Source organism: Bos mutus, chromosome X (genome assembly GCF_027580195.1).
Source record: "Bos mutus isolate GX-2022 chromosome X, NWIPB_WYAK_1.1, whole genome shotgun sequence".
NCBI lineage: Eukaryota > Metazoa > Chordata > Mammalia > Artiodactyla > Bovidae > Bos > Bos mutus.
The window spans coordinates 123,140,757-123,164,760 of NC_091646.1; the positions used below are offsets into that span (position 1 = coordinate 123,140,757).

General features: G+C 40.7%; 1 protein-coding gene across 2 annotated transcripts in view; it reads left to right on the top strand.

Moving 5' to 3' along the window:
• Positions 1–24,004, top strand: part of REPS2 (RALBP1 associated Eps domain containing 2) — a 249,754-nt gene that overhangs the window by 200,651 nt on the left and 25,099 nt on the right. For both annotated transcript variants that reach the window (XM_070365780.1, XM_070365781.1), the window contains exons 15-16: positions 16,892–16,975; positions 18,012–18,157. In XM_070365780.1, the coding sequence (XP_070221881.1) occupies positions 16,892–16,975; positions 18,012–18,157 (230 nt within the window). The remainder of the gene's footprint in view (positions 1–16,891; positions 16,976–18,011; positions 18,158–24,004) is intronic.

Genomic DNA, 24,004 nt, shown 5'->3' on the forward strand with positions numbered 1-24,004 from the left:
ATACCATGAAGAAGCAGTTGTTGTTTAGATAGAATTTTGAGAGTTCTAAAAGTCCTCTTATAAGGATTTATTAAAGAAATTTGAAAAGCAGTATTTTCAAACAGTTGACTCTGCATGAGAAACTCAAAAAGCAAAGGAAATGGCTGTAGTGAGAAGTTCAAGGAGAAGAGGGAGTGACAAAATATTGAGATTGGAATAGAGGATGAAAGGTTAATTATAATTCCCTCCTTTTAAAAGGACCACTCAAAGTGTGCCATCTTTCAACAAATGCCATTAGAATTTTCCCCAAGAACTAGTTCAAAAGAAAGAAAAAATTCTGTATGACATTTATTTTAGTATTAAATAAAAATTAAAACAGTACAGACAACACAGATGTTCGAGAAGGAGGGTCTGGTTAAGAGTATTGTATGTATATCTACCTAATAGAATATTAGACAGCCATTAGAATGACTACATGGAGAATAGTAGAAAATACCTGAATATAGAAAATTGATTGTACCACATAAAAGTATTTAGTAGACTTCTGATAATAAGATGTTCTCTCTGAAGGTGATCCTGAAGGTGTCGGCCGTTATGCTGTGGTCAGAGTTTGAATTCCTTTCCCATTGTTGCTGGCCAATGTTGTCTTCTCATTGGGCCACTGAAGTTAATTCCTCAGTGAATTCCCACTAACTCTTTTTATTAGTCTAAAAGAGTCACTTAAGTAATTAATTTATAATTTAGCTACCTCATCTTAGTAAAGTAATGCTCAAAATTCTCCAAGCCAGGCTTCAGCAATACGTAAACTGTGAACTTCCAGATGTTCAAGCTGGTTTTAGAAAAGGCAGAGGAGCCAGAGATCAAATTGCCAACATCCCCTGGATCATTGAAAAAGCAAGAGAGTTACAGAAAAACATCTATTTCTGCTTTATTGACTATGCCAAAGCCTTTGACTGTGTGGATCACAAGAAACTGTGGAAAAATCTGAAAGAGATGGGCATACCAGACCACCTGACCTGCCTCTTGAGAAATGTATATGCAGGTCAGGAAGCAACAGTTAGAACTGGACATGGAACAACAGACTGGTTCCAAATAGGAAAAGGAGTACGTCAAGGCTGTATATTGTCACCCTGCTTATTTAACTTCTATGCAGAGTACATCATGAGAAATGCTGGGCTGGAAGGAGCACAAGCTGGAATCAAGATGGCTGGGAGAAATATCAATAACCTCAGATATGCAGATGACACCACCCTTATGGCAGAAAGTGAAGAGGAACTAAAAAGCCTCTTGATGAAAGTGAAAGAGGAGAGTGAAAAAGTTGGCTTAAAGCTCAACATTCAGAAAACGAAGATCATGGCATCTGGTCCCATCACTTCATGGCAAATAGATGGGGAAACGGTGGCTGACTTTATTTTGGGGGGCTCCAAAATCACTGCAGATGGTGATTGCAGCCATGAAATTAAAAGATGCTTACTCCTTGGAAGGAAAGTTATGACCAACCTAGATAGCATATTCAAAAGCAGAGACATTACTTTGCCAACAAAGGTCCGGCTAGTGAAGGCTATGGTTTTTCCTGTGGTCATGTATGGATGTGAGAGTTGGACTGTGAAGAAGGCTGAGCGCCGAAGAATTGATGCTTTTGAAGTGTGGTGTTGGGGAAGACTCTTGAGAGTCCCTTGGACTGCAAGGAGATCCAACCAGTCCATTCTAAAGGAGATCAGTCCTGGGTGTTCATTGGAAGGACTGATGCTAAAGCTGAAACTCCAGTACTTTGGCCACCTCATGCAAAGAGTTGACTCATTGGAAAAGACTCTGATGCTGGGAGGGATTGGGAGCAGGAGGAAAAGGGGACATCAGAGGATGAGATGGCTGGATGGCATCACCGACTTGATGGACATGAGTTTGAGTGAACTCCGGGAGTTGGTGATGGACAGGGAGGCCTGGCATGCTGCAACTCATGGGGTCGCAGAGTCAGACACGACTGAGGGACTGAACTGAACTGATCTCATCTTATGATAACTTGTTTATATAAGTACATTCTCTATTTTGAGGAGACTCTGAGTAGTAGGTATATGAATTTGAATATCCTTGAATGTCTGTATATGTTTCAATCATAAATGTCACGTGTTTACTGTTTACCATTTGGAAGTAGACTCCTAAGTAATTGGTAGGAGTTTAAACAGCTGTTTTGGTGGGGAAATTAGGCAGTTTTTCTTACAAAGGTTTGCTCTTTAAAGATTGATTGAGAGAAAGGAAAAAAGTATTACGAGAAGCAAAATAAAGTCAAAGCTCTATCAGAATAAAATGGCCTTTGGAAGCTACTTTTAAGAGACCATGCTCTCAGAACTTGTGATGAAGCATATAATATTGCATAATCATAAAGTTATGATAACTCTAGCAATTTTGAGGCTCAAAGAAACCCTTTAGTGAAATACATTATCTAATAGTTTTTTAAATACATCTATGTTCTCTGAATAGTAGACTCTTATTGCCCTTTCTCTTAAGTGGTTATTTTGCTGCATGTAGAATCCTAGGTTGAAGGTTATTTTCCTTCAGCATTTTGAATTATTACCTTCTTCTTGTCTGGCATTTACTTTTGTTGCTGCTGAGTATTCTGTGAATCTATGTTGCATTCCTTTGGAGTGACTATCTTTTCTCTTTGGTGGCTTTTAAAATTTTATTTTCAGTGTTCTGTTGCAACTTCACTGTGATGGGTCTAGGTATAGATTTAAATTTATTTATTCTAGATGATGATTGGTGTGCACTTTCCATCTGGAAAATCATGTCTTTAATTTTAGAGCACTCTCAGTCATGTCTCTGCAGGTTCTTATTCCTTACTTATTTCTTCTATTTTCTTCTGAAATTCATTAGGTATGTTTCTGTCTGTCAACACATCTTTTATTTCTGGTCATGGCTTTTCATCTTTTTATATCATGATCTCTCTGTGTTGGCTGTGGATGAAATCTTTGACTTCCAAACTTATAACTCTTTTTGAGTAACTGTATCTGATTCCAGATTTTATAGTCCATTCTTTTTTATGTCAGTCTGTTCTTGTTTTGCTTTTCCCAATTTGTTTCATAGTTCTCAGTTCCTTTTTGAGATGTATTCCCTACTGTTAACTTTGTGGGTTCTAAATGAAATTATTTTAAAGTTACTTATTTTCAACTTGTTCTGTCTTCATTTTTGTCAGAAGTAAATTCTTAGAGCTGTGTTTTTTCCTTTCATTTTTTTTTTTGAAATTTGCTTAACAGTTTTATTTGAAATTGGAGTTTAAATTTCATTCTCATTTCTCCAAGCTCCTCCATTTCTAGCAGTTCAGTGGTGTCTCTGCCAACCATACCCCACAGCCCTGCACCCATGGGCCTCTAGTCTAGGGCTGGTTCTTCTTCTTGAGGTTCAGCACTTCCTTCCAGTACAGATGTCAGGGATCATGCAGATGATACCAGATGGTGGCTGATCTCAAGACTGGGCTACGATGTTGTATCTGCTTCTGCTTCCTTTCCTAAGTAGGCAGCCCTGAACACCTTCACAGACTTCTTCCTGGCTTTGTAGGTTTACAGGTAGTGAAGTGTCACCTTAGTCTCTGGCTTCAGGGAATGATCTTATTATGGGCCCACTGCCTCATGTGGGGCATTTAAATCCCTTACTTTGCTGTATTTGAGCACTCAGCTCCCTCCACCTACTTCTGAACCCTTAGCCTTGCCTACCAATTTGTGATTTGGCCCCACAAGGATCTTTATCTTGCTGCTGAGTGGGTCTCAGTCTTTAACACTTTTTTGCTTGTGCTGTCATCTATCGTTGCATAGCATTTTACGGAACAGAAAGTTGAAGTTCAGAAAGTAGAAGTGAGGTACTTAGAGCCTCATAGCTAGTAAGTAACAGTGCTAGCTTTTGTAGAAGAGGAAAACTGGGAAAGGTTTCTGGGGAGGTGCTTGAAATTTAATGATAAACCTTTAGAGAAAGAGAAAGAAAAAATTATTCATTGCACATCATAAAAAGTAACTATAGATCTGCTAAGCACAAGTTAATATGGATTTTCAGTCTCTGTGCCCATTTTATAAATATGAAGTATTTCCTAACATTAAGCTAAAATGTTTATTTTTAAAGTGCCTTCCCCAGTGCAGACTTATGTTCATCTTTGCCAAAAGAGCTTTCACATTTTGGTCACTGGACCATATTTGGTATAGCAGAAAGCCAAGTGTATTTCATATCCTGCTTTTAAAGAGGGGAAAAAAAGAGGCAGAAGTTTTACATCATAAATAATTATTGTTTATGCATTTCAAAATTGATTTTAAATGTATACAAACCATTGAGGCTTTGTGATTATTTACTTTGTTAATTTATCAAGTACTTATGTATAGTGCTTATGTGCCAGATGCTCTTCTAAGTGCTTTATAAATACTAACTCATTTAATCCTAGCAACCATGTATAGTAGGTTCTGTTGCTGTCCTCAGTTTGCAGATAAGCAAACTAAGGCACAAAGAACTTCAGAAATTTGCCCAGAGCAAGTAAGGCCTGAAGCTGCTATTCTGCCCCAGACTATCAAGACTCTGAGTGCCACCTCCTCCTACTGTGCTCTACTATGCAACCGTGTCTCAGAGTTATTTTCTTAACCTCTCTCTTCTTGACAACAGAGTCGACACATTATCACTGATACATTTTATATTCTGAAACCTCTTAATAAATTAGCTTCATCCCACCACTAGCAGCTTGTTTTCCTTCTCCTTATTATATTTTGCTTGTGATGTTACTGTGAAAGCTTACTATGCTAGCATCACTCCTCTGAAAGAGTCCTTAAGTTCATCTACTGAGTTCATCAGGTGTTAATGACAGGTGATGATGAGAGGCCCACACTTGGCTGAGAACTGTAGGAACACAAAGGTTGTGATGTGGTCCTTCTCCTTCAGTTCCTTCATTCTCACCCATCGTCTGAAAGCAGTTATGCCTAATGCCCTCCAGCCCATGGTCTCTCATGGTGCATCTATATAACTCTGGCATTTTTTGTGTGTCTCATCTAAACCCATTTCCTCATGCTCTATGGTCAAGGGTTATAGGTGATAGCTGGACACCATGTTTTGTATAACTAACAAGATAGCCCAGTGTTTGCCCTGGGAGGCAGCTATGCCTGATTTCTAGGTTCCTGAATAATGGAATTCTTATTTCTCTTCTCTGACCCCTGTCCCCCACCACACAGTGACAGAAACCAGGAAACTCCCCTAAGTGTCAGGGGAGAAGCAAGTGCAGAAGCAGAGCAGGATGGGAGGGTGCCCCCTGTGCTGTGGTGTCTGTCATTAGGAGTGGACAGTGAAGAACACCCAGAGGGCAGGCCTAGGGAGGAAGCCTGACAGAATAGTTAAGAACATGGACTCGGGGTTCAAATCCTCCCTCTGCTTCTTACTGGCTGTGTGTCTTTGGACAAGTTTACTTAGCCTCTCTGTGTCTCATATCTGTGAAATGAGTATAGTAGTAGTGTCTACTCTCATAAGGTTGTGATGGTCAAGATCTCTAAAGCACTTACTTAGGATGGTGCCTGGCATATGGTCAACTCTCACAACAGTGAGCTGTTATAATTATCAGTACAGGCCCAGCGAAGCAGAGGTGGAGTCTAGCTGGCAAACAGAATTACAGACTCAGGACAGCCAGAACTTTGTGACCACGAGCCCAGAATGAGTACCAGACTGAGTTGTGTTAGAATCATTTTCTTTCCCACATCTGTGATTTTTTTATGGCTGGCCTACATCAGGGGTCAACAAACTACAATCTGTAGGTGAAATCCCCATTTTCATCTGTTACCTTAAATAGTGGAAATGATAAGGAAAAGAATCAGCATAAAGACAGTCCCCCATAAGCTTTTAACCCATCATCTCCTAACATGAAGATTGCGATGCCTGTATCTGTAGTTTACGGCTTTACCTGGAGGACCTTTATCTGACCAAGATACTCTTTCAGACTTCACTAGCAGAACCTTGAGCAAATATCCTTTATTCACCTGACAGCTTCAAAGGCTTGCTGTGAGTGGACCTTCCCAACTCTGTTTCTCAACCATAATTAGAACAAATTGACTAAGGCCTTGCCTTCAAGGTGAGGAAGAGGGAAAGAAGCCTGTCCTGGGAAAATAGGATGAATGAGTTCTTTCTTCCTGTCTCCTGAATACCCTGCTCTGCTCAGCAAGTTCTGTAGGTATCCCTTACTGGTGTGCTGGTAAATCTCTCTGATGAAAGAAAAAGCTACTATTTGTAGCCCTTGCCAACATCCGTGTTGTAAATATTTCCTCCGTGGATGATTGCAGGCACAGTGGAAGGGCTGTACGTCATCACTGGCTCATTGGTACCAGCCTGCTCTGTTGTAGACGGCTTTACTTTACCACTGAATCTTTGTGTCAGGATTCTCTGTGCCAGGGGATAAGGTTTTTGTTTTTTGTGGAGTTTGTTTGTTTGTTTTTAAATCTAGGGACTGTTCCAGCCCGGTCCCAAAATGTTAGAAACGAGGCCGTGTTTTTGACTAGAAATGAATCTTCCTCCTTGTTTTCATTTAACTTGTGCCACTAGGTGGCACTTTAAGGACATTACAGGAAATTGGCTTTACTGGATTTATTTTTTAACTTCTTATTCAAGTATAATATGTATCAGTAGGTACACATTGAGTGTGCATCTCAATGAATTTTCACAAGCTCAACACATGTGTTATTGGCACTTATATCAAGGAGCAGAATACTACTGGCACCCAGGAAGTCCCTCTTATGCTATTTTTCAGTTCCAATTCTTATTATTGGGGTTTCCGCTGTTCTGACTCTTAACAGCATAGATGAGTTTTACTTGTTTCCTGCCTTATATAAGTGGAACCATAAGTGTATACTCTTGTGTCTGGCCTCTCCTTGCATGCTGTTTGTGTGATCCATCCAGATTGTTGTATGAAGTTGTAGATCAATGCTGTATAGTATTTCATTGTATATGCAAATATATCACTGTTTTCTACTGTTGATGGATATTTGGGAGGTTTTCAAATTCTGGCAGTTATAAATAATGCTGCTGTGGATGTTCATGTACGAGTTTTTGAGTGGATGTGTGTTTTCATTTCTCTTGGGTCTGTCCCTAGGAGTAGAATTTCTGGGTCATGCGGTAAGCATATGTTGGCTTTAGTGGATGCTGCCAAATGGTTTTATGAAGTCTACTGATTTATACTCCATCAACAGTACTCTCATTTCACTTCTACATCCTCATCAATACGGAGTTTATTTTATGGCTGATTCCTAACTCTTACATAATTTTTATAGCTACCTCTCTAGCCAGCTATTTCTAATTGAATTTTTTTCTGAAGTCACCTTTCTGATGGACCTGGCTCATGCAGGAAGGGCCATGTCAGCCCCAAAGGGGACATTTATCACAGTCTATGTATGAGCTATCAGCAGTTAGAAAAAGTGTTATTGAAACCCTCCATCATTAATACAGAGCAATGGAAGTGGGAAAGGAATTCAACATTATAAGTGTGGTAACACATCAAGTGAAGGTAGGACTTTGAGGTGCACTCTCCCGCTCAAGGTTTTCATCTTTTGGCAAGAGGGGGAAAGTTCCTTATGTTAACTTCTACTTACAGAAGTAGATCCTGTGCCTGGGAAACCAATGATAATTTTCTTCCTGATCAGGATAGCAGCTGCCATTAGTGAATAGCTACTCTGTTCTTGTGCTTAGCACCCTATTGTTGTTCAGTTGCTCAGTTGTATCCAACTCTGCGACCTTATGGACTGCAGTACGCCAGGCCTCCCTGTCCTTCAAAGACAGATGTTTCCCTTAATCTTCACAACATTAGAAGTTAGGTGGATTATCCCCTTTTGCAGATGATGAAGCTATGGCTCAGAGAGGTTAAGCCAATGTCCAGGTTATGTACCAAGCAAATGCCAAGCCTGGATTTGACTCCACAGTCTGTGCCCTGTACCTGCTCTGCTCTGTGGCGCCAGTTAACATGGGATGATGATTTTGACTTGTGCACTGGAATATGAAATAGTGTTGGATTCATTACTGGCTCATTGCACACATTGATCAGAGGACTTGCTGTTTGCTGACCTTCAGCTTCAGTACCAGGGAAGCAAGAGTGAAATAAGATGCAGCTCCTGCCTTCTAGCTATCTCTCACAAGTGACTTGGGTCGTGGATTTTGGAAATTGTTCTTACAGAGAACTCAGTCCTCTGGATTTTCTCTCTGAGAGTGACTGAAATGATGGAATTTGTTGTGGCCACTGTGCTGCTGGCCGTTGGTTCTGCAACTTCTATGCCTGGGTTTGACCACATGTTTTTCTGGTGTGTCCTTACCCAGCACAGATGGGAGTCAGGTTGAATGACACTGAGGATATCAGTAAGATGCTGGAGATCCCTGAGAGGCTGTAGCAGGATTGTTTGCTCATCTGTCTAGAAATTAGCCTCAGCCTTTGTGATTCCATCTTGGGATCTGCCTGGATTCTTGGGAGGTAAATGAAACTTGAGTTTCTTTTTCTAATCTGTCAGTTGCATGAATATTACAACTTTTAAAAAGTCATCAGTTATTCACATGGTAGCAGTTGGTTTTGCAACTAGAATACTTTTTTTTTAAATGAGATTTGATTCTTTTTTGGTTGCAAATCTGACTTTTAAACAAAAGCCTTATTGCTAAAAATTTTTCCCAACTTCAAATATATATTTATTTGTGAAGCCATATTGCATATACCACGTATTCCCTCCATGGTAAATGGAGAAGAAAACAATTAAGAAACCTGCTTAGTTTTTACTGGTGCACCTGTGGCCTTTTCCAGACTAGGACCTTGGAGACTTGGGTTTCTCATTTCTTAACTGAAGAGTTTGGGCCATCAGTGGTCCCTAGTTGGTCTGGGCAGGCTACAAAAAAAAAAAAAAATCACCCAGGGAGCTTATTAAAATAGAAGTTGTAATGCTCCAGACCTAGGAGATCCTAATTAAAGAAGTCTGGGATAGTATGTAAAAGTCTGTAATTTATAAAAATTCCCCAGATAATTCTCTTGTGCAGCTCTATTTGGAAACCACTGGGCTAGAAGATCTAGAACAGAATGGAGTTGAGAAGAAACTTCTGATATGTTTGAAGATTTAGGTAATAGTTATGTGCCTGGAGCGGGTTCCAGATGGGCAAACTAGTGCAGTTATGATGTGGAGGAAGATTGGAGCCAGACACTGGAAGAGCTTTAACCGGCTGAAGGAGTGTGTTGTGTGCCCAGGCCTGAGGGACCCATCGAGGGGCTTTGAAAAAATACGTTGTGATGAGAAGGTGCTTTGCAAGATGAGTTCCTCAGTGGTATGCAGGATGGATTGGACCAGGGGAAAAACCAAAGGCTGGGAAAAGACCCACTGAAGTTTCTGCAGTGGCCCAGGTGAGGGAATGTGATGAGCAACTGGTCTCAGACAGGCACCATGGGGCCTTCGTGAGCTCATCTGCAACTGGAACCTGAGTTATTTTGTTTTAAGCTCCTTTAAGAAAAAAAAATCCATGATTTATCCATGTTCTTTTAATCTGTTTTACCATAAGGAATGATTTTTATTGTGTTTGTGTCCAGGAGGTTTTAAAGGAGCCCAGTAAATAAATTCATGCAGAGAAGTAGTTGGCAGCAGCAATAACAGCAGCTACTGCAGAGAAAGAGGGAGGCAGGAAGGGAGCCCTTTCTCGCCCTGCAGCAGTGTCCTTACCCTGCTTCACACTCTTGGCCAGGGCGAGAAGTGGGTGGATGTATGGATGTATGTTTGGCTTGAATGGTGTTTGCCTTTCAAATCAGGTGTAATGGTTTTCCTTTGTTCCTCTAAAACCCAGTCTGTAGGTCAGTGTTTCCCCAAGTGTGTTACACAGGACATTAGTTTTGCTGGGTGGTAATGTGAATCATATGAGAATAAGGAGTTGAAGCCAAATAAGTCTGGGGAACTGCTGGGTTAAACAAAGACAGTGGCTTCCTTTACCTCACAGGAGTTCAAAGCATGTGGTGTGCTGTGTGTTCTCTGGATTTCTAAGAGGGAGAGAGACTGTGCAGTGTTTCCTGACCTTATGTGTAGGATCTTTTCCCCTCCAGGTCAGGGACTGGCAAACTGTGACCCACACACCAAATCTGTCCTGCCACCTGTTCTGTAAATAAAGTCTATTCGGACACAGCCACACCCGTTCCTTGTATTTTCTATACCTGGTTGTGCACTCAGCAGCAGAGTTGCAGATTGGCAGCAGAGACCTGGGGAGAAGGCAAAGGCACCCCACTCCAGTACTCTCGCCTGGAAAATCCCATGGACAGAGGAGCCTGGTGGGCTGCAGTTCATGGGGTCGCTAAGAGTCGGGCATGACTGAGCGACTTCACTTTCCCTTTTCACTTTCATGAATTGGAGAAGGAAATGGCAACCCACTCCAGTGTTCTTGCCTGGAGATTCCCAGGGATGGGGGAGCCTGGTGGCCTGCCGTCTATGGGGTCACACAGAGTCGGACACGACTGAAGTGACTTAGCAGCAGCAGCAGAGACCTGGAGACCCAGAGACCGAATGACCTGGACAACTGAAAATATTTACTATTTTGGCTCTGTAAAGAAAAAGCTTGCTAATCTCTCCTCTAAGAAATTCATGGAACTGGTGTTACCTTGGAACCCGGATTGGATGGGTGGTTCTAGCACTGCTTTGTGATGAATCTGCTTAGTTTTTTTTTTCAGGTATTGTGTGGCCATGTTTCTTTGCTGTTGCTTTAAACTGTTTCCTCTCTCAACCATTTGCCCATTGTCTAAGATGGAAGCCAGGATTCCGTGTGTCACTGTTCTTTCCTTTCACTTCCCACACTCCACCAATCTCCAAGGAGGTATCCGGTCTCCAGTCCAAATAGCTCTCGAAGCTGTCTATCTCCACTCTCACCAGACTGGTTTGAATGACCATTGTCTTTTGTCTTGTTTTCTTCTTTAGTCTTCTAATTGAGTTCCCTCCCCCCATTATGGGTCTCTTCCAATCTGTTTCACTCAGCATATTCAGAATAATCCTTCTAAAACCCCAAATCTTGTCAGATTACTTCCCTACCTAAAATCCCTTGTTGACCTCTGTGACCCCCAGGATAAGCTTTAAATCCTCAACATGGATGTACCAACCAAGGTGTAGTCAGGAAAACAGAAACCACTCTAGGTATTTCACACTGAAAGAGATTTCATGCACAGAATTAGGTACTTACAAAAAGAATTAGATGTGCTAGAGGAGTGGAGGTGGGTGAAGGCCAATGCTATCAGGTTTACCACAACTTTTAGGAAGCGTGGCTATTCTAAGAACTGAAGGAAACAGCTGGAAATGCTCAGGCTGTCTGCAGCACCAGAGTCATGATTTGCAGGGAAATGCCTGAGTCCATCCATGGCAAGATACTCTGACTCCTGAAGCCTATGCTTTTCTGCCCACCACTGTCAGAGGAGCAGTAATATGGCTTGTTTTTTCTTATTTCTTTGATTTCATGTGAGTGACTCTCAGTGGCAGCTAGGAACTGTGTTGAAAGGAGATTTTATAAATGTAGTTCACAGGCTCCGATCCCCTTCAGTGCAGGGAAGAGCTTAGTCATGGGGAATGGCGCTGAGTGGCTGATAAAACAAGCCAGGACAACAATCCATAAGACCACGTGTGGTCTACTTCACTGTCCTTCTCCAGCTTCAACTTTCCCATTTTCCTCCACTGTTCACACTTGTTCCACTCTACTAGACCGCAAGTCCCAGACATACTGGAATGTTTTTTAAGAGACCTAAAATAATGAACATTTATATCTCAAAGTTTCTATGAGTTCAAGATTCAGGAGAAACTAATCTGGGTGATTCTGGCACAGGGTCCCTCATTAGGCCATAGTCAAGATGTCAACTGTGACAGAAGTCATCTGGAAAGCTTGACAGGGCCTGAAGGATTCACTTATAACGTGGCACACTTACATGGCTATTGGCAAGAGGCCTCACTTCCTTCTTATGTGGGCCTCTCCACAAGGCTGTCTGAGTGCTTCAGGACATGGCAGCTGGCTTCTCCCAGAAAAGTTTATTCAAGAAAGAGCCCAGGGAGAAACATACTAGAATGCTTTAACTCCCCTCTTCCAGGAGCACATTGCCTGGTGTCTCAGGTCAGGTTGCCTAAAAGCAGAGCTCCAGATGAGGATTCTTGGAAAGTGGCACATCAGATGTATAAAATAATTATCTGTCTAATTGAATAAGTGAATGATCCCTTCTTCTGGTGGAGAATCCAAATGCTTAGCCTCCCTGGGCCTATGTCCCTTTCTGGGGAGCCAGCTGAGCAGAGCCCATGTTGTCCCATCACAGCTCCTTAGTAGTTCTCAACATCCTAAGTGGCAGCACCGTCTAAGTCCATGTGACCTGTCCAAGTTTTTTTGTTGCAAAAGCAGAATGAAAAAATATTTTTCTTTTTTTCTTAATATATAAATTTTATTGAAGTATAGTTGACTTACAGTGTTTCAGATGCACAGCAAGGTGATTCAGTTATACATAGACACATATATTATTTTTGAGATTATATTCCATTATAGGTTATTATAAGATAATGACTATAGTTCCCATTATACAGTAAGCCCCTGTTGATTGTTGCATATCTATTATTTTAAATTAGAAATCTAGCATTCTATTCATACTGTCAGACAAGTAGAATCAATGTCATAAAATTTTTAGTTGGGCAAAAATTCACATTTTCTAAAGCTTTTCTACTACACTTGATAAAGGCTTGAGAAAGAACATCAAAAAAAGAAGAGATGGAGAAATTGGAAAACATAAACTAAATGAAATGGGAGCACCGAACATGAAATAGAAAAAGTAAAACAAACTAGATAAAAGTGAAAGATCATCATATAGTCCAGTTGTTTTTAAACATAGCTGCTGATTTGAAACATATCTGGAGCTTTGGAGAAAAAAAGTGATACCTGAGCATTTGTATTTTTCAAAAAGTTCCAAGATAATTCTGATATACATCTGAATTTTAAAAAGTGATTACAGATTTTTCTATTAAATGGTGGTTTTGGTGATATAGAATTCTATTATTTTTTCTGTTGACCAATCATGGTATAATGGTATTAAGTCAGTAATAGCTACATAATCACTAGTAAAAGATGTTTATCAGTTTTCACAATTATTAGCCAGATAAAAAATAAAAGATAATTGCAAGCCATAAGGGGAACATGGTTAACCTAAACAGTATAAAATAATTACACACAATTTTGGGGGTCAAACGGAGTGATGTGGTCAGTGAAAGTGCATGCATGTACATGTTTTCATCCACCCAGCCAGTCTATGTCTTTTGGTTGGTGCATTAATCCATTTACGTATAAGGTAATTATGAATATATGATCCTATTAACATTTTCTTAATTGTTTTGGGTTTATTTTCCTTGTCTTGTGTGTCCTGCCTAGAGACATTTGTTTAGCATTTGTTGTAAAGCTGGTTTGATAGTGCTGAATTCTCTTAACTTTTGCTTGTCTGGAAAGCTTTTGATTTTTCCATCAGATCTGAAGGAGAGGCTTGCTGAATAGTGTTTTCTTGGTTGTAGGTTCTTCCGTTTCATCACTTTAAATACATCATGCCAGTCCCTTCTGGCTTGTAGAATTTCTGTTGAGCAATCAGCTGATAACCTTATGGGAGTTCCTTGTATGTTATTAATATTTGTTGGTTTTCCCTTGTTGCTTTTAATATTTTATCTTTATCTTTAATTTTCATCATTTTGATTACTATGTGTCTCAGTGTGTTCCTCCTTGGGTTTATCCTGCCTGGGACTCTCTGTGCTTCCTGGACTTGGTTGACTTTTCCCATGTTAGGAAAGTTTTCAGCTATTATGTCTTCAAATATTTTCTCAAATCCTCTCTCTCTCTCTTCTCCTTCTGGGACCCCTATTATGTGAATGTTGGTGTGTTTAATGTTGTCCCAGAGGTCTCTTAGGCTGTCTTCATTTCTTTGCTTCCTTTTTTCCATATTCTGTTCTGGGGCAGTGATTTCTACCATTCTGTCGTCCAGCTCACTTATCTGTTCTTCTGCCTCAGTTATTCTGCTGTTGATTCCTTCTAGTGTATTGTCCATCATTTTTTGTTCTTTAGTTCTTATAGGTCTTGGTGAACATTTCTTGCATCTTCTCCATTCTGTTTTGGAGATCCTGGATCATCTGTACTATCATTATTCTGAATTCTTTTTCTGAAAGGTTGCTTATCTCCACTTCATTTAGTTGTTTTTCTGGGGTTTTATATTATCCCTTCATCTGGAACATAACTGTCTGCTTTTTCATCTTGATTAACTTTCTATAATGTGGTTTTGGTTTTAGCTGCTGTGGGATTGTGGTTCTTCTTGCTTTTTCTGCCTGCCCTCTGGTGGATGAACCTAAGAGGCTTCTGTAAGTTTCTTGATGGGAGGGATCAGTGCAGTTCAGTCATTCAGTCTTATCTGACTCTTTGCAACCCCATGGACTGCATCACTCCAGGCTTCCCTGTCCATCACCAACTCCCAGAGCTTACTCAAACTCATGTCCATCAAGTCGGTGATGCCGTCCAACCATCTCTTCCTCTGTCATCCCCTTCTCCTTCTGTCTTCAATCTTTCCCAGCATCAGGGTCTTTTCCAATGAGTCAGCTCTTTGCATCAGGTGGCCAAAGTATTGGAGCTTCAGCATCAGTCCTTCCAATGAATATTCAGGACTGATTTCCTATAGGATTGATGGGTTTAATATCCTTGTCGTTCAAGGGACTCTCAAGAGTCTTCTCCAACACCACAGTTCAATTCTTTGGTTTCTTTATGGTCCAACTCTCACATCCATACATGACTGCTGGAAAAACCATAGTTTTGACTAGATGGACCTTTGTTGGCAAAGTAATGTCTCTGCTTTTTAATATGCTGTCTAGGTTGGTCATAGCTTTTCTTCCAAGGAGCAAGTGTCTTTTAATTTCATGTCTGCACTCACCATCTGAAGTGATTTTGGAGCCCAAGAAAATAAAGTTTGTCACTGTTTCCATTGTTTCCCCGTCTGTTTGCCATGAAGTGATGGGACCCTATGCCATGATTTTAGTATTTTGAATGTTGAGTTTTAAGCTAGCTTTTTTCACTCTCCTGTTTCACTTTCATCAAGAGGCTCTGTTCAGGGCCATTCTAGTTGGCCACATCTGGCTGTTCACCCAGCTTGCAGCTGGAATGTCACCTTTGCCTGAGTCTTGGTCATCCACAAAGCCAGCTGTTCCTATAGGCTCCACATGTCCTTGACAGAGTCCTTATTCCCCTGAAGCCTGTTTGCCCACTCATTTCTCTGCCTTTCCACTAGACTTCAAGCTCCTCATCGGCAAGGTCTGGGGCTTATTTATCCTTAAACACTGGTTCTAGTACATGCTCTGCCTGTCATGGCTGTTGGATAAATATTTCTTGAGTGAATAACACTCAGGCCCAAGAGTGCTGGAAGCCATATAGCATAGTGGTCACAGCCCAGTTTTGGGACCTGAAGCCTGGTTTCACACTCTGCTATTTCTATGATCTTGGGTGAATTCCTTGCCTTCTAGATCCTCAATTTCCCCTCTGCTTCCTAGGGCTGTGATGATGAATGCAATAATCCATGCAAAACACCTAGAGCAACATGTGACACATAGCAAGGTTTTGGTAGTTCATAGTATACATTTATTAATAACAGTAACAGCAATGGTAATAATACAGTTAGCCTTAATGGAAAGGAGAAAGCTATAAGAAAAACTTGGAACTAGAAATCAGGCATGTTGAGTGCCTGCATCGTGGGTTTTGAAGAGGCAGGGAGTGGGAGTGCGTTGGGCACCAAGGATCCAGGGCAGGCAGTAAAGATGGGCTTACTCTGGGAAAGAGTGAACAGGGAGGGAAAAATGGAACAGGAGAACCCCAAACCCCACATCTGAGGGATAAGAGGAGCCATAACAGGAAGAGAGAATGATTCCAAGTAGGACACTGGCTCATCAGATGCAAGGGACAGGAGCTTTACAAATGGAGACAAGAGTGCCGAGCTGGACATTGGTCTCTGAAGACTAGAGGCAGCTGGGATGTGCTGAGGGCAGTTGGCAGGAGAGGTGGAGAGGAGTAGGGTCAGAGGAACGAAGAAGCAGGGCTCCAATAGAGCTTGGAGAGGGCCCAGTTAGCGATGAAGTGGGTGTGCTCAGGCCACAGCTTGTGTGCTGCAATGTGTTTCTGTGATGCAGATTAGTTTGTGAGTCTATAAAGGACTAATAAATAACGTGGAGGTCATATTGGTTCACATGTTAACATTTTGCATCACTGGCTAATAGCTGCTGAAAACCAAAGACTCTAGTAGCGCCAAATGTAGCAAGCCTGGGAGATAGGGAGCTGCATGGGATGTCCCTGCTCCCTGGGCTCTGCCACCGGGCTGTGTGGCCCCACTGTCTTGCAGGCCTTTGGGGCCATTCCTGCCCAGTCTTTGTGTTTTTATTCACAGACTCCATATCCCTCAGCAGCCAGAATCCTTCTGTTTTCTCCCTCCATCATGCTTACCCTTCTCCTTTTTTTTTTTAAAGGTAAACAGTCATATCTACTAGTGTTTCTTTATCAGAAATTGAATATAAAAAATTTCAGTGCTTTTTATTACAATTGTTTTTCTTAGTGCTTGAGTTGAAATTTTAATTTCTTTCCCCTACTTTTCCACTAGGCCTTGTTATTTTTAGTTTGCACTTTCAGAGCATTAGTTTTTAGTAATACATACATCCAATTATAGAAGACATTCCTCTTACTCCTTTTCCTAAGACTGAACAGTGCTGGGAGGAGAGATGGGAGGGAATAGCAGGATCTAGAGAAAGTTTTCTCAAGGATTGCCAGACTTGACCATCCTTGGCTATCTCCCCTTAGTAACTATTTTCCTAAGCTCTCTTTACTACATATTTAGGTGGTTATGTTTTTGCATTTTTTTTTTCCTTTCTGTGATCTTTTGCTACAGTCGGAACAAGCATCTGAGGCTGAGGTGCATCCCCAGCTGAACAGGGCCCCCTCTCAAGCTGCAGAAAGTAGTCCAACAAAGAAGGTAAGGCCAGCATGAGGACATTACTGTGATGGCCTTGTGACCCCTCCCCTAGGCTGCTTGCCTCTATTAGCTGAGAGACTTAAAGTTTTCATGCCCTGACATGATGTTTATGATCCAGATTTCCTTGAATCTGGGTTCTTTGTGAAGATTAGGGTCCTGATGATTCCCGGGCTCCACCTTGATGTCTCTGACAGTTTGTACTTCCGTCTTCAACCTCTAATCTAAATATGGTGGCATTGCTTTTGTCAAGACCGAGAGGAGCAATGGGGAGGGCCCTTAGCAGGACCCTGCACCCTACTAAACCTCGAGGACTGCTGAGGGGGCCTGGGTGGTCTCCCCTTTCTAGTCTTTGTGCCACAGTTTACCCTTGCCCACTGTGTCACCGAGTCCCAGTGCATTTGCTCACTCACTCACCATGTTCTCCATTCAGCTTCTCCCCCTCCTCTCTTCTGCCCCATTTTCTCAGGACCTCCTCCCATCACAGAGCATGTGCCTATGCTTGGGAGGACAGATGGGGTAGGGCCTCCAAGAAAGCAGGCTAGCTGCCTCCTTCCAGAAGACACAGTGGCTCACCAGCTTGGCTTGATGTAGGAGCTGGGGGTAGGAGAATGAGGAGTTTATGATGAAGACCTCTACAAACTTTAAAACTTAGAACTTATTTAGAACATATTCCCCAAAGCCCCAAAGTAAGGCAAGAGAGAATTTTGTCTTTAATAAGGAAAGGCCTCGTGATGTGAGATGCACACAGCATTTAAAAAAGAAAGGAGAGGAGGTAAAGAGGGCACCTGATTCCTGTGTCCTTCTAGGTAGCAAAAAGGTAATAGGCTGCAAACATGGGGAAAAAAAAAAGAAGGAAAGGCCCCTGGAATCTGATGGTCCCTCCAGGTCTTGCTAAGCCACAAATCAGCCAAGTGTCCTTGGATGTGGAGTTTGAATAGAGCGCATGACTGACTGTGGGGACAGGCCAGGAGGAACATAAGGGCATTGACAAGATGAGTGGCATTTACTTGTTTAACTTTTTTTTTTTAATCCACAGGAGATACCATATTCTCAACCCCCATCGAAGCCCATCCGTAGGAAATTCCGACCTGAAAATCAAGCTACAGAAAATCAAGAACCGTCTACCACTGTAGGCGGGCCAGCTTCTGTAGCAACCGTGAAACCCCATCCAGCAGTCCAAAAGTAAGTAGAACAGATAAATGCGCATATAGTCAGAACTTTCATTTTAAATCTGCATATTCTTATGTAAATGTAAACTTATGTTTACACTCAACCCCTTGGACTGGTGTGATTTTAATGGTTATAGTCTTACCTCACTCATTTCTGTGATAGTATTACAGTCTCCCAGTCATGTAGAAAGAGGATTTCTAAGTGATAAGACTTAACCTCCCAAGGAGTGTGTGAATCACAGGCTGGGGTGTGTTTCAGATTGGTTTGATTTCCTTCCCCTCCTCTCTCCTCTTCCTTTCCTTCCCACCCTTTTTGCTTGTTTTGGCCTGTGTTTTCCTGGGAAGAAGACAGTACTATAAATGACAGTTCCCCTCTTTACCTGTCTTATCTCATGTCCCCCTGATGCATGTGACCAGCTTCAAGACCCTCAGACCCGACTTTGAGTAGATGCAGCATGTGATTCCTTTTCATTCCCATGAAGAGGTTCTGTTGCTGAGCATCTCAGCACAGAATGGTCACATGCAGAGCCTTTAAGATAACTTTCTGTAGCTGAATAGAGGGTAGGGACACCTGTGGACATGATCAGGGACCAAAAAAACCATCGTCTGGACAAGCCATCCTTCTCCAGAAGACTTTGACTTTAAGAAGAACCATCACTTGCCTCAGTGAAATTGAGTGAGGGCAGAAATTGAGGGCAGAAACCTGCTGCTATGTGTGACTTCAAGTGAGCCTGACTAGTCACTAACACAGATGCTTGGGATGTGTCATAACACCGCTCCTTACAGGTATCAGGGTCTGCTGCAGAGTTTCTCCTGCTTACACTGTTATAGGAAGAAAAGTAACAAGTTCTCTGGGTGTAGCTTGCTGATGAAGTCAATCTTCATTCTGAATCTGTGCAGCACTCTTCTTTAGGTGATAGCTTTTGTTTTTTTTTTTTTCCAAATGGACAGTTCCCTAGTGGTATTAGTGCATCAAGGAAGTATATTTTATCCTTAATGGTCCCTGAGAGCTTTGGCCATCTTCCAGCCACCCTCCAGTCTAGAGGATGGGTCTTAGAGATACAAACGTGTAAACTTTCTTTGATGTTCTCCCCAACTTTTCACGGTAATCTGTACTTCACATCAGTGCTGGCTATGTGACAACTGAGTGGTGGCTATGATATCCTCCAAAGTAGATGGGAGGGCCACTGGTGGAGTTCAAGCAGAAATCTTTGTCTTTTTTTTCATCTTTTTAAAAAAGCAACCTTATTTAGATGTGTTTCATGTAACGTCCAATTTACTCTTGTAAGTGTACACTTCAGTGGTTTTTAGTATATTTATATAGTTATACACTCATCATAACAGTCTAATTGTAGAACATTTTCATCGCCCCTAAAAAGAGATTCTGTGCCCATTAGCAGTCACTTTCCACTCCCACATCCCAGGCAACCGTTGTCTATCAATACTTTCTGTCTTTATAGATTTGCCTATTCTGGCTATTTCATTTAAATGGAGTCATATAACATATGGCCTTTTGTGACTGTCCTTTTTTACTTAGTATCATGTTTTTAAGGTTCATGCATGTTGTATAATAAGTCAGAACTTAATTTTTTAAAACTGCTGATTAATGTTCCATTATATGGATATATACCACGTTTTATTCACCCATGCATCAGCTGATGGACATTTGGGTTGTTTCCACTTTACAGCTAATAAGAATAATGATGCTGTGAATATTTATGTGCAGATTTCTGTGTGGACTGATATTTCCATTTGTCTTGAGTATTTATACCTAGGAATCAAATTGCTGGGTCATTGCTGGGTCATTTGGTAACTTTGGGCTTCCCTGGTGTCTCAGACGGTAAAGAACTTACCTGCAATGCAGGAGCCCTGGGTTCAATCCCTGCGTCGGGAAGATCCCCTGGAGAAGAAAATGGCAACCTACTCCAGTATTCTTGCCTGGAGAATTCCATGGACAGAGGAGCCTGGTGGGCTGCAGTCCCTGGGGTTGCAAAGAGTCGAGCATGACTGAGCAACTCATACTGGACTGGACTGATGGTAGCTTTATGTTTAACAGTTTGAGAACCTTCCATACTGTTTTCCAGAGTGGCAGTGTCTATTGCATTTTACAATCCTACCAGTAAAGTATGAGGGTTCCAGATTTTACTCTTCCTTACCAACACTTGTTATTTGATTTTTAGGGTTTTTATCATAGCCATCTTAGTGGGTGTGAAATGGTGTCTTATGGTTTTGATTTTTATTTCCTTAATGAACAGTGGTGTTGAGCATCTTTACATGTGCTTATTGGCCATGTGAATAACTTCTTCGGGAAAATGTCTGCTTATATTTTTTGCCCATTTTTCCTTGGATTGCTTATCTTTTAATTTTTGAGTTATGAGGTCTTTATATACTCTGGATATAAATCCCTTGTCATATATATGATTTGCAAATATTTTCTCCTGTTCTGTGCATTGTCTTTTTCCTTTCATAATGACACTATTTGAAGCACAATATTTTTAAGTTTGATCAAGTTTAATTTATCTAATGTTTTTCTTTTGTCCCTTGTGCTTTTGCTTTCATATCTAAGAAACCATTGCCCGTATCAAGTTCATGAAGATTAGTTCCTGTGTTTGCATCTACAAGCTTTATAGTTTTAGCTCTTATATTGAGCCCTATGGTCTATTTTGAGTTCATTTTTCTGTACAGTGTGATGAAGGGGTCCAGCTTCATTCTTTTGCATATGGATTTCCAGTTGTCCCAGCAGCATTTGTTGAAAAGAGGCATTTGTTTTATCTGCTTGTTCAGTCATCATCCGTCACCATGATATTCTTTCACTAGTTAGGTGAGCTCACGGGGTCAGGGTGAGAGAGGCTAGCACCCAGCAACACAAATAGTGCTATAAATGTCAGGTATCTAAGCTTTGCCATAAGGGAACTGTATAAGACTTATTTCAGGTCCCAGACCAGTTCATTTTAGAGTGATAAGGAGCAACTTAACACTCATAATTTTTTAAGACCTGGAGAGAGGACAGCCAGACACATAATGGTTAGTCTGTATAGTCCTTTATCGGTTAGGGTTCTGGGAGAGAATTAAGCTCTGATGCCCTTAAACATCTATGGTATGTAGTAAGTTAATCTCTCTCCAGTGCATTTAGAGTGGTTGTTATTATATTATTATATAACATAATAATATAATAATAACAATAATAATATAACAATAATAATAATAATAACAATAAATAACAACATATAACAGAATATATATATATTATATATATATAATAATATATTATATAATAATATAATAACAACAATAACAATATAACAATAACAACAATAACAACAACAACAATAACAAATAACAATAACAACAATAATAATAATAACAAAATATAATATATAATAATATAAATAAAAATTAAAAAATAATATAAAAATATATAATAATTATATAATATATAAAGCATATATTATATATGCTATTAATAATCTTTGGAAAAATTGAGAAAAATAACAAATAATCAGCTTTTGGGAAATTAACATTAGAAGTGACCTATTAATAAGAAACAAACAATAATCAATATAGAGAGAGGAATAAAAATATTCTCTCCAAGTCCAGGTTATAAGTAATAAGCTCAATAATAACAACAATAATTTATCTGCTAAGGATGGATTTTGGGAATATTATATATAATATATAATACATATTTAAAATATTAGATATAAAAAGATATATTATATACCAATTTGGAAAAATTTGAAATTAACATTAGAAGTGACCTATTAATAAGAAACAAATTCTGCTTCAGATACCATCATTGTCTACTCTGTATAGGAGAGAGGAACTAATAAAATATTCTCTCCAAGTGAGCTGCTGAGTCCAGGTTATAAGTAATAAATAGCTCTTAGATTGTGTAGTCATTAATGAACTGCCTATAAGGACAGAAGTGGGGTTTTCTTAGAAATAATTTGGCTTGATTGTCTTTTCCTGTATTTTATTTATCTGCTAAGGATGGATTTTGGGAAAATAGAATTGTTTGAACAGTTTAGAACTAGAGGGTGTTGTGTGGCAATACTGTGACCAAACCTGTGCCAGCTTCTGTGGCCTAAGCTCTTCTCTGGAACCCCAGGAGGTGTCCTGTGGCACCCCAGGGCATTCCAGGGAGCTTGTGTGGTAGGGTCTGCTTGCCTGCATGAAGTTCTTGGTGTGGTTGGGATTCTGTTTCCCTTCTCTCTTCGTGTTTGTCAGCAGTGGAATGAATATCTGTGGGATTGATGATTGGCATCTCTAATGGAAACCTACCATTTCCAAGAAGAGAAAAGGCAATAAAAACTCACTTCTTAGAAGCTGTACTCAGAATTCCATGGGAGAAAGCAGGGTCCAGGGTGAAGGCTAAGAAGATTTTTCTTATCTAGAGATCCCAGTTTATATTCCTTCAAACAGTGGTTCAGCTGATTGAAAAAAAATGAGGTAACAGTCACTCAAATAACAAAGAAACTGACTTCTTTCTTATGTAGAAGTCTGAGTTGGTGACTGGTCCAGAAGCATACCTGTCCAGAACCCGGGTCCCTTCTGTCATCTTGTTTCAGATCCTACGAGGGTTGCCTTTATCCATAGGGTTTGGAAGTGGCTCACCTCTAACATGTTCATGTTCCAGGTCCCAGAAAGGGGAAAGGAACAAATGGAGAGAAAATAAGTTACTTTTAAGGACATCATCATTTCTCTTGGATACCTTTCACCTAGATTTAGCCATATGGCCTCACCTACTTGCAAAGAAGACACAGAAATGCGGCTAGTTTCTAATTGTATGGCCGTGTGCCTAGCTCAAACTGAGGAGGAGATGCGGCTGAAAACAGGAAGGCACAAGAATATGATTGGAGGACAGTCTGCCACATAACCTTCAATGTACAAGCCTCACAGTGTACAGTTCTAAACTGAGAGATTGCCTGATGAACAACAGCAGCAGGTCAAAGAAACACCTCACTGTTACTCCCTTATTTTCCTCCTTGGAAACCAGGCCAGTTAGAGCCCAGCCTGGAACAGTGAGTAACAAGGTTAGGAGAACCTAGACAGACTCTAGAAGCAGGTCTTAAGAGGTGAGGCAAGTTGGACGCCTTTGCTGAACTCTTGAGAGGTTTTTGAAGCTGGATCCTGTCTTTGCATTATGCAGGGCTCATTTGGTGACAAAACATAAAGAACAACTTGAGCTAGCAAAACCGTGTTCATTATTATAAGAATACAGGGGTGACTCATTGAACCCAGGGACATGGGTGGATTGGGGGAGAGGACCATATTTCTATTGGCCTTCCTCCTGATTCATCTCTATTTTCTGACATTTTTATCTGTGAAATCTTCTCAACCACCTTCGGCTCCAGATATTACGTTCTCACTGTGCAGGGCCCAGGCTAAACCAAACTCTTAACTGGAACCCACATCCCTGGGAGAGAGAATCTGGCAAGCTTAGCACAGGCTAGCATCTGTTCAAGTGTGAAAACAGAACTGACTGTTTCATGGAACAAATAGGACTGTCTGCCTGGGGCCTATCCCTATAGAGGAGGGGAAGTGGATGGAGACAATTCCCAGAGAAGGGAAAACTGTTATAAGCTGGCACACTTAGCGTGGTAGTTATTTAAGTAGAGGCATCCAGCTCTGATCAAGATGTATTTTCATAAAAAATTTTATTTTATAATAATTATAGATTCATAGAAGATTAAAAAATAGTACAAAGAAATCTTGTGTATCTTTAATGTAGCTTCTCTCAGTGGTTACATTTTACCTACCTTATTTGGGACAGTACATATGTATAGTTCTATGCCATTTTATCACATTTGTATGTCTTGTAACCACCACTGTAATCAAGATACAGGAGTCACCCCTACCT